Source organism: Arvicanthis niloticus, chromosome 20 (assembly GCF_011762505.2).
Source record: "Arvicanthis niloticus isolate mArvNil1 chromosome 20, mArvNil1.pat.X, whole genome shotgun sequence".
NCBI classification, from domain to species: domain Eukaryota; kingdom Metazoa; phylum Chordata; class Mammalia; order Rodentia; family Muridae; genus Arvicanthis; species Arvicanthis niloticus.
In genome coordinates, this window is record NC_047677.1 from 8,087,378 (window position 1) to 8,099,510 (window position 12,133).

The 12,133-nt window shown below is 34.5% G+C and overlaps 1 protein-coding gene across 2 annotated transcripts in view; it reads right to left on the bottom strand.

Moving 5' to 3' along the window:
- The window catches only part of Ascc3 (activating signal cointegrator 1 complex subunit 3), a 265,284-nt gene that overhangs the window by 240,486 nt on the left and 12,665 nt on the right, over positions 1–12,133 (bottom strand). For both annotated transcript variants that reach the window (XM_034524196.2, XM_076917041.1), the window contains 2 exons: positions 5,034–5,165; positions 2,102–2,252 (listed from right to left, as the gene is read on the bottom strand). In XM_034524196.2, the coding sequence (XP_034380087.1) occupies positions 2,102–2,252; positions 5,034–5,123 (241 nt within the window). In that variant the 5' untranslated portion in view covers positions 5,124–5,165. The remainder of the gene's footprint in view (positions 1–2,101; positions 2,253–5,033; positions 5,166–12,133) is intronic.

A 12,133-nucleotide genomic window follows, 5' to 3' on the forward strand; every position in this document is an offset into this window, starting at 1 on the left:
AGTCAATCCAGAACTGTTTCATACGCTCACATGAACTTTACACTTTCTTCCCATCACATATCTACATCAATGATATTTCCCAATCATTTAATATTATATTCAATGAAATCTTCCTTTTTACTATTAATACATATCAGAAATTAGAAATTTCCTTTTTATGGACATATCAAATATAAGACTATTTTTACGGGCATATCAAATATAAGACCTAAGACTATTACCTAATCATGGCTGGCCCATAATCAAGGTTTTCCAAATAACAGAAAAATGTCTTAGTAATCTTTTTTTTTCTAATTCAAGAGTTAATTCAAGAGTTAAATAAGCATTATAGCTTACATCTGATTACATGCTCTTACCCTCCCTGTCTTATGCATCAATACCCTCAAATGATTTTAAGTGAAACTATATGACAATTCCCAGGTATAACCATCAATTAACCATTAATTATAAGCTTAATCTTTTTACTAGCCAAATATCCAGATTCTGTATTTCTTCCTTTGTCCATTTAATTCATTTTTGTCATCTTAGTTCTCTGAATCTGTCAGAACTATGTTTGTCCTCCTTTTTTCTACCCAGGCTTTGGAAATAGACAGTCACTGCTAGAAAAATAAATGATCCAAAAGTCAGTGTCATTCTTTCTGCATTTGTTTGTGCTTCCAGATCTGTGGTCTTATACTCTTTTTATTTATGTTTTTCTAATTATTCTCAATAGATGTTTGTCCTAAAATACTTTTGGCCATTTTATGATTCGTATAAAGTTCTTTCAACTGTTTTAAAATCCACAATTTTAAAATAGCTAATTTTTTTTATAAATTCTCTCAGAAACCAACCTGTCATATTGTTCCCATAAGAACAGGCTTTATATTCTAAATATGTATTCTTCCAGGCCCTTTTAAAGTTTTATAGTTCCTTTTCTAAGTCATCTCCTTATAAACTGTTCCCACCCCAAAATTTGATTCCTTGATTTTAATAGTAAAATCTTATTTTCTTAATAGCATATAATCATAATGATCCATCTAAAAACACTTCACAGGTCACTGCTGCCCAACCTGTCTTCTGATCGATATTTTCATTTTAGAAGGAAGCATGAATACGAATGTATGTGTATATATGTTTAGATGTGTGTCAGTATGTTGCAAGGTGGCACATATGTGGAAATCTGGGTATGTTCCTCAACTAGTCTCTACATCTAATTAACACTTTTCTTAATTTTACTTAAAGTAAGATGCACACAAATATCAAAATGCAAAGAAACTCGTGGTTACAAATTTAGAAAGGCAGAACCAACAGTTGTTTTACAGTAATGGAATCTGAATGCTGAAACAAGAGGTTCTCACTAAGTCACGACTTTACCCTGCCCTGAGGAAGATGTGCACTTAGCGGTAACTGGTGACGTACAGATTCTTTTGGCCCATTTGCATGCCATTCTTGACTTCTATAGTCTAGCTTCTATCTCTACTGCACAAACTCTATTTGCCGCCTGAACTTCTTGTTTGTTTATTTGACTTGTGAACAGTGGTAACTGGGCAAATAGTCTAAATATATTTTATTTTTTTAATGTAATAAAAAAATTCCTTGTGGTACTTAGTAAATTTCATTTGTGTTTTCACTAAGTATTGTGAGGTATTATTATAAAGAAGCTAATAAAATAGCCTCAATATTTTATAAATGAAGATAATAAAGGCAGGGGATAAATCAGGTCATTTTCTATGTTTACTATTATTTTTTTTTTCAATATTTTTAAAATCCAGTGTGGCTTTGCCAAACGCTATCATAAATGTCTTCACATTGTACTCTCTCCCCCTAGACTCACTGGATCTCAGTTTTGCTGTGCTGAGTCATACCCCACAATTCACTTGTGTACTAGGGGGCCTCCTGCTGAGAAATGCAACTATCAATGTTCCTTGGCATTGTTAATTATAAGCAGTTTGTGATTTACTTCTACCCCTGCCACACCAGCCTCAATTCATTAACATATAAGAGCATCTTATATAATTGTAAATATTTACCAGGAAACTGTAGCCTTTTATCATATACTATTAATATGTATAGCTTATAAAGAACCTATTATAGAACCTTTTTGTTTTTTTAAAGACTATACCGATTTGTTTTGCAGCTTGTAGTATATCTCTTAAGTCTTCATTTATACTTTGCATTTTATTCTTCTCTAGTTTTTCATTCAAAAATTTCACTATCTTCTTCCATGTAAGGCTGAAATCTAAAACTTGCTCATGAAGTTTGGATCGCTTCAGCTGAAAAAGAAAGTATAATATAGAAAAATTCTGGTTATTTAAAGATTTTCTCCTATCATATATAATTTATATTACAAAATCAATTTTGCACGATCCAGAATTAAGTTGTCTACTCAGACACTAATTATTCTTAGAAGGAACTTAATTTGAATGCGACTTCATCAGAAGAAAAAAATGTTTTAAATTAAATAATTATAAAACATCCATATAGCAAAGTAGAATATTCAACATTCCAAAGATAACATGTAAACAACCCACGCATTCCTTTCCTTTTTCTAACTGCTTGTTTTTAACACAATTTATAATGTACATAAAAATACATTTTGAAGAAAGGCATTTAAAGATTACTAAAGCCCCAATTAATCAGTTTGACACACTTAAATAATATTGTTTTCAGAATAGGACCTTAGAACTAAAGGTTAGACATAGACTCTTTTCTATATATGCTCTTTTCTTGAAACTATAAATATTTTCCTTCTCAAGAATTGATTACAGAATAAAATAAAATTTCCTGTCAGATCTCTGGCTTTGATCCATAGATAAAAGTCATGAAGCAATCTAACAAAATAAAGTGGTGAGTCAGCCATGGAACTGAAACTTGACTCTTGCTTACACTGAAGATGCTCAGTGCTTCCATTTTCTAATTTAAAATGAGGTCAGGCAATCTGGGTTGAGAAAAGGACAAGGTCCATCTGAAGTAGACTGGCCATAACATAACTTACGCAGACACAATGATTCACTTTATTTTCATCCCTACTTCTGTATGTGGTGGACATTTCCTGTGATTAAAAGGTCATATTAAAGTAAAGCTCCTTATGCATGCCATTTTCCTTCTCTATGAAGCAAAATGTATTTAAAAGACTACAATAATAACTGAAGTGACACTGAGGCAAGGGGTATTTAGTCTTTATGCTTTTAAATTGTAAAATATTCCATACTATCATTGGTTCAGAATTTACAAGGCCCCAGGAAGATAAAAACAGAAAATGGAGTATAAGATATTAATATTAATTAAGAATATAAATGATAATCTTATAATTACTGTGAGAAATATAAGTCTGACACAATTCTCCATCATTAGAGGGAAGTCTACCAAAAAACTGGTTGATAGTCTTTGCTTTCTGAGTCAATCTTTAGGTAAAGAGACTAACTATAACACTGTATAAAGACTGTTTCAATGAAGTTTCAGTCCACCAGTAAATAATGTTTTCACTCTACCATATAGTCAACTAAGAAGCCAACAACTAAAAAAAGAAATACTTTAAAATTTTTCTTTAAGAAGAAAACAGAGGTCAGTTTCTTCATACACTGCCTATTTTCCCACATATAATACATACATCATGAACCTAAAAACCTTGACCATGCTGTCAAATGTCAAACATTTAACTTTTTCTACTAGAAGCCAATGTATCCCTTATACACAATGTAATGATACACTTTATGTGTGTGTCTGCACTTGCGTGCGCTTATGACTACACATTTTGAAGATACAGTAATTATATTAAATTGCTTCTCCTCAATTATCACATTGAAATCCTAACCTCTACTACCTCAGAAAGCCATTAATGATCCCACCTGATTGGTTTCATTACAACAAAAACCAACCAAACAAACAAACAAAATATGGACACTCAAGGATACCAGGGATAGGCTTATACAGAGGAATGGTCCTGGAAGGATACAGTGGGAAGGATGCTATTTACAAAAAGTAGCAGAGAGAAGTTTCCAGAGAAAACCAACTCTGTCTTGATCCTGAACTTTTAAGTTCCAGTTTTAGGGAACAAAAACTTTTGTTGTCAAGGCCAGCTAACTGATGGTATTATATACTATTCTATACAAATTAATATGTCATAGGTTAAGAACTTTTCTTAAGAGTCTCACTTGTAAATATTTAATATTTCAATCAGTATTGCTATAATATACTCTTACTGTATAACATTACATTTACAATTATATATGATTTATTTTATAAAACTTATATAAATCATTTTATCTATAGAAGAAATTCATTGGAAACCACATACCCTAATTTATTGCTCAGAAATCAAAGTCATTGAATAAATTTAAGAAGTGACTGGCATTCTTTCCATTAAGCTCAAAGTGCTAACGAAGCATATTGTGCAAGTAGAAACTATATTTAAACTGAACGTAAACTTGACATTATGTATTATAAAACTGAGTCATGTAAGGAAATTAGTCCACATCATAGTCATTATCAGTCAGTTACACCACAGTTACAAGAATCTGGAATTCTGTAACTTTTTATGACTAGTATTTATTTCTAAAGATGCGATTATAAAAAGGCCTTACAATTAACTTCTTTAAGCCATGAATGTACTCTTATCAATTATATAACAAGTCAACTATAAGACCAGCTATAGAGCTAAAACTTAATATTTATATGTCCTATGTTAAGGAATAGTGTTTCTAATCTATTCTATTATTATTATCTATCTATTCTAATAGGGTGAAGAATTTAACAGGAGACCTAAAAATGTGCCCAGCTGGCTCAAAATAAATATAAACTAAATCAAAATTAGCTGTGGCAGAGGCCTAACAAACAGAAAGCATGTAGCCCTATTTTGGATTATTCCCTTTGATAATAGTCACAGGTAGTTAACATAAGTACAGATTTGTGAAAATATCAGTGTACTCAATCTCCTTCTCAAGACAGAAACAAGATAAAACTTCCATTTTAAAAGCATAAAACTAAAAAGAAAAAAATGTCAAATATTCACCCATACCCTTTGTTTTTAATAGTTTTCACCTAAAAACATTTACCTTTAAGTCAGCTACTTCTTCATTATAATTATCTTGCTTGGTGACATTTGAAAAGGAGCGCAAGGCTCCTGTGAGTCGAGGTAAAGCCATTTATTACTCACTCAGTGATCCATAGAAATAAGAAACTCAAAACTGAAACAAAACACAATGATATTTATCTGTTTAGAAATGACACAGGTAATCAAATCCAACAAACTCATCTACACAAGAAAAAGATGCTCCATGCACACTTGTTACCAATGTTTGCTTCTTAAGTATAGAATAAAATCTCCCAGCAAATAATAACCAAAAGTTTAGTTTATACAGCTAAAAGCTGTATAAAATATATCACATCAGACGAAACAGACTTTAAAGCAAATGATCAAAGAAACTTAAAACAAACAAAGATTTTAAACAGTAATAAAGACAGCTAATATACAAAAGTTCTTAGTTCGTATTCATGGTTTTAAAAAAATACTAAAAACTAAAAATGAACAACAGATCTCCAGAAATAAGTGGCAAGTCTAGCATCAAACTGCAGGTCAAACACAGCAACTACTAAGAGTCACAAGTCAATCCTACCTTGTCAAAATTCAATGTATATTTGAAAGTTTTAAATTTTTAATGACATTGTGCGTGCATACATGCCTATGTGTACACCGTATGTACAAGTTGATGTGTAAAGACATAAGCCTGCCATGGCACACGGCACATGGCACAGTGCACACGATCAGAGGTCAACTTGTGGCTTGGCAGCCTTCACCTGCTGGTCATCCATGCCACTGGTCATAAAACAGTTTTAAGATGGTATGTATAATATAGCATAAATTAAGTCTCAATGAATTACAACTAGTATTACATAAATCAGGAATTAATGAACACTTTGTGCAAAAATAGTAACAAGTACTATCTGAGTCACATCCAGTCTTTATAAATATTTTAACAACATGTTAGAGGTATTAAACCTACTCTGGAGCTCAATGTAACCACTAGTTTGCTGAACTCTGATAGAAGTCATTCAAAATATAACAAAATATAATTAAATTACGAGTCAGAGACAAAATACAAGATATTAAAAACATACAAAACTACATAAAGATGAATGAGAAACTGCTAGAGTAGCTAAAGGAATGGACTGTACCTCACAAAAGAGAATTTCAGTAGGGACAGTAAAATGACTCATTTTGTAAATAAACTTCCTGACTAGTAGACTTCAGGGTTCAGCTACCCAGTGAGAATATAGACAGGCAAGCACTAATTATAAGATAAACATGGGAGGAAAATCAGGTCCTTGAGCAACTGCAGGACTTCCATGTTCGTGTACTATAGAACAAAAGCTTGGACAGATACTTGGATAGCAATCAAAGCAGAAACAGTTTACTAAGAATGAATATATTTGCAAAGGAGGAAGCAGATCAAACCTAAGAGAAAGGTTAGAAACTCAAAGGCAGGCCTACAATATAGGTAGTAGGGAAGAGTGCCTGCTGCTAAGGCATATGACCTGACCTGGATCCCTGGAACCCACCCACATGGTGGAAAGAACTATCTGTCCCTAGCTATCCTCTCACATTCACATATATGGCAAACACATGCGTGCACGTGCACGTGCACGCACGCACCACCACGCGCGCGCACACACACACACACACACACACACACACAAACAAAATGTAAAAAGATCTTTGAAGATGTCAGATTTCTCAGACTTTCTCCTGTATGTTCTATCAGTTATATACAAGCCTAGGCTGAGTGTTACAGAATTTCTGTCTAATATTTTCTTTTATATGTTAATCTATCTTTTGTGTTGAGGTTCTACATCCCAATCTCTTGTCTAAAAATAATTCTGAGAGTAACGTTTGTATGTTTCAAAGACTGAGTAACATATTTTTGAAGCATTTGAAAGGGAAAAATAAATCAAGAGTTAGTGGACAACATAGATATTTTCAAACCTTATTGTGCATTAGTCACCCAAAAGATTTGGTATTTATTTATTTATTTATTTATTATTTATTTTCATTATGTTTATATCCATGGATGTTTTCCATGCATGCCTGTGAACCACATGCCTATGGAGGCCAGAAGACGTCATGGATTCCGTGAGACTGAAGTTCTAGTGGTTGTAAGCCATTGTATAGGTGCTGGAACTCAAACCCAGTCTAGAGGGTTCTATGAAATATGAACTACTGAGTCCCACAATCTCCTTCTTATTCCCAGTTATCTGAATGGTCAGATGACAGGACCCTGAGATGTATTTCCACCATATTCGCAAATGATGAAGCAACCCCCATACTTTAAAAACAACAGTCTTAAGACACAGTGGCCTGTACTATTAAATCAATATTCAAGGTCATGCCTAAACTGACCTCCAACCACCAAAATTCCATCTAGTAATAAATCAAGGGCTTCCATTAGATTCAATTTGTCTCCTACTAGCCTTTCTCAACTAGAGTCCCTAAGAAGATTAAATTGTACTGAAAGAATCTTGAACAACATTTTTCCCCCAGTTCTACCAAGGACTACACATGATATACTATATATGTATATACATATACATATACATATACATATATAAATACATCAGTAGGAAAACAAGGCATACAAAGAATGCCTTCAGGAACTGAAGCTTAAACCAAAACCAAGAGAATGCCAGGTGCTAGATGCATTCTTTTGTTGATAACAAAAGTCAGAACTCTTCAAAGAAGGCTCTGACATTAAACTGAATATTCTGACTCAGAATCTGCTCTTGACACCAGAAGAGGGTGACAATATACTAAACCTTCTAAGAAATGTAAAAATGTCTCAGTGGTTGAGAACACTTGCTGCTCTTGCAGAGGACCCAGGTTTGGTTTTCAGAAATCACATGGCAGCTAGCATTTCCAAGTACCTGATGCCCTCTAATGGATTCTATGAGCACCAGACACACAGGTTGTGTACATACATAGATACATGCAGGCACTCACACAAACACATATCTTTTAACATAATAAGGCCTGTTTCAAACTATGCTTATGCAAACAGGAATCTGTTGATTCCTTAAGTCTTACTTTAATCACCACTTTCATCTGTGGCTTCAATGTTTAACATCTATGACTTCAAAAAATAAACAACGAAGCCATAACAAAGCCATTAAACACAAACCAACTTTTTCACCTGGAGTCCATCTGAAGAAACAAATATTTCAAATATAAAGCAAAAACACATCTGTGCAAGATGCACTGACAGTATACTATACCAACATTTCAAGGGCAATTTTAATTATTCATAATTTCTACCTGTCAAACTGACAGCAGAGCCTATGTCTCTCTTAAGCAAGAAGCAACTGTTCTTTAAACAGTTCCCAGTCATATAAGGATAAAGATTTGATATATGGAGAATTCAGAAAGCACAGGAACAGATCATTAAATACCACCTGCACACATTTCACACAATATAAAATTTATACTTATGTATTTTACAAACATATAAAAATAAAGATTGTGTTATTTACTGAAAAAGCCTGTTTCTAGCTGTGGCATGACTCAGCCTAGCACACATAACACCTTTAATCACTCTGACTGGAATACAGACAGGCCCATTGTACAAACCTCTAATCCTAAACAATGAAGGTAAAGTTAGTTTGTAGCAGGAAGCAGCCATGTTTGAAAGTGATGTCTACTTGAAAGGCAGACAAAGCAATGAATCAGAGAATGATTTGACAGAAAAAAATATGTCCAATTCTCATGAGAAGAGCGAGCAAAGGGAACCTATGAGGTACAGTGTAGAGAGAAAAGAGGAGGCAGTTTTACCAGGAGAGTTGTACAGACACAGGTTGAAGAAAGAACAAGCTAGACACAAGTGAAGACAAAATGAGCCACAGACTGAGAAGGAGCCAAAAGATCAGTACATATTGCCAAAGTCAGTATGAGACCAAGCAGCACAATTCAGTGAGAAACTGAAAGAAGCTTGAATCGGTCAGACTGCAGAGGCGTTTGAGCCAGAACAGCTGAGTTGAACCAGCCAGCCAGAGGTCAGAAAGAACTAGAGAGAGAGAGGTTATGAAACATAAGTCTCAGGGGCTGAAAACATTCTAGGCCTAGATTAGACTGTACAGAGGCTAGAAGTTTCCAGGACTAGGTGGAGGTTAGCAGACTCAGGCAGCAAGCCACAGAGACAACAATTACATCAAGTGAATTAAAGATAATTTACATATACATAAACTGAAACTCTAGGGATGTTCTAGGAACAGGTTTAGATGCTTGGAATTAATTAAAGTTTGAATCAGCTCTCTATTTCCCATAGGAGCTCTACAATTAGAAATCATTTTCTCCAAATACAAAAATGATTCATAAAAGGTTGTGCCGTCCTTAATCATTACTCAGTATTGCTGAATGGATATTTTTAAATCATCCTAATATTAACATATAAATGAAGCTAGCACATACTTGGTGGCAGCTGATGACATCTGTGTCTGTCTCAAATACAGAAAAATGAGGAGCTAGCAAAATGACTCTGGTTAAAACCACTATTTTTGCAGGAGACTCAAGGTTCAGCTTCTAACACTCAAAGCAAGTAGTTCACAAATGCCAGTTCCTAGGGATTGAATGCCCTCTTCTATCTTCCTCAGGGGCCTGCATGCACATGGTACATACAAATTCACACAGGCACAAAGACACGCAATTAAATAAATGTACTACTACAACACATTAAGTACATGCTTTACTTAATACACCTAAAAGGATGAAGTACATAACCATTATTTAGCCTCCTGGCCTAAGCTGACTGTCTCAGCATTTATAATTTACAATAATCTAATTACAACAAGGTGTGTCTATGTTAAGCCAATAAGAATCATGCCCTGCTGCCAGAGCAATGAGTGAGACATGCTAATGCTGGGACAATGAATGATGCTGACCTGTGAGCTTGCTGAGTGCCCTGACAATGGTGACTGGGAAGCTGTACTGGACATATGTTCCTGACTCACCTTTGCTTGCCTATATTCCAGATGGGACAAGCTGCCTTGCCTCAAGTTTTAGACCTTGTGGAACAAAGAATTTTTCTTAAATGTGACAAGTTATTTGGACTTAATCATGGACTGGTCTAGAAATCAATCGAATACTGGAAATAACAGTCTTTATTTAGAAGTCTGGTTCTGGACATTTTCAAAGACACATTTGGAAGTTAGCTGCAGTTCTCTATGACGTTATGTTAGCAAGAGATAAATTTGGGGCAGGATCTAAATTCCGAACAAGTGTTAGTATATGTGTTAAGGCTCTTTTAATTATCAAGTTAAAATTACTTTTGTTTCTTCTACAGTATTTAATGTAAGTTTCATTGATTGTACACTTTCTAATGGTGTTAGCGTGTTGAAACCTGGCACGTCTGTTACGGAGGTCTATCAACCAGCTTTTGTTTTATTGCCCTGAGTATCACAGAACCTTGGTATTCTAAAAATAGCTTGCAAGTACTGGAAGAAATGAGTCAGGCTTTAAGCAGAAGCAAGAGGGTAGAGGGTTTGATTATTGCTGGTATAACATCTTTAATTAGATTAATTGCCATCTCTACTGCTTCTGTAATTGCTTTGACACAAGAACTTAAGGCAGCTACTTTTGTTAATCATTTAGCAAAAAAATGTTACTAATGTGTTGAGTATACAGGAGGATTTAGATAGGCGTTTGAAATAACGGAGTGATGCTCTTCTTCCTATTCAAATTATTGGAAAGGGGTTCAGAGTTTAAGAGTGAGGAGCCATCTTGAGTGTCATGCAAAATACCACTGGATTCGTGTTAGTTCTAAAATTTACAGTGGTAGTCATTATAATTAGGAAAAAGTTTAAAGACACTTGCAGTGTATTTGGCATAATTCTAACACTTCTCTGGATGTTTTAACTTTGCATAGTGAGCTTATGAATTTAAAGAATGCTGCTCTGCTAAGCCTTGATGCAGCAGATACTGCTTATAAAATTACCAATGGCCTGAGGTCAGTATTTCTATTTTGGTCAAGCTTCAAGAACGGCATATATAGCTTGATCACACCTGCTCTTTTTGTCCTGGGAATACTTTCATCCTGCCCATCGTGTTAAAGCTTGTCTTTAACAACATCAACATGTTGGCAGCCAAAGTACACAGCTTGAACCTGAAAATGGACCCCCAGACAAGAGTTATTTATTTAACAGGCTGGCAAGTCAAGGACAGATAAGATTCTGCACAGTCTTACCAACCTAAGACAGAAGTGCATTGCTTTGGATAATGCATATTCCATGACGGATAAGGAAGGCATTCTTGTCAGGCTCAGTCTTGTTTAGGAAATAAAAAAAGGAACAGGAGGAGAGCTTTTAGGGCTCCTAGGCAGAAACATGACACTGGCCAAGGACAAGGATGTGGGCTTCAGGAAAGAATCTGACATTAGGCTAGAACAAAGAAGTAATTTCAGACTGGAATCTACATCTTAGGCTAGAACAAAGAAGTAGGCTTCAGACATGAAAATGACTTTGGGCTAGGACAGGGAAGTAGGCTCAGATACTTTGGTCATCCTGATAAGCCCTTAGAAACAGTGATCACAGGAGTGTTCACGGAACTTGGTTTATTGCCTTACTTGTTCTTTGACTATTTGTGTTTATTGTCTTGCTTGTCCCTTGACTATTTGCATCTATTGTATTGCTAGTTTCTCAACCTAGAACTGACCTTAGTACTTGCATGTAATTAAAATGATATAAAAGGGAAGAGGGAGAATGAGATGGGGTTTCTGGGAAATGGAATGACATCTGAAATGTAAATAAATAAAATATCCAATTAAAAAAAGAAAAAAAATCAAGCCCTGTTAGTATTGTGCCTTGTTCTGAGCTGTAATGTCAGTTCCTACCACATTTGATCCTGTTCATTTTCAAAACTGAAAGATGTTTGAAAGGACCAAGCCCCTACTGTTTATTCTTGCTTAAAATTAAAACTCTTGAGCCATTTTTCTTAGCAATAAATTAAAATTAAGCCAACTGGAAACAAAATCAGATTTTGTCATTCATGCATGAATAATACTTCAAAAGTACTCGGAAAAAACACATCATACTTCAAAAGGCATTATTATTTTAAATGGACATATTGTTGTTTAAAAATATATATAAAATGGATCTTTAAAAACTTTTGAACAGC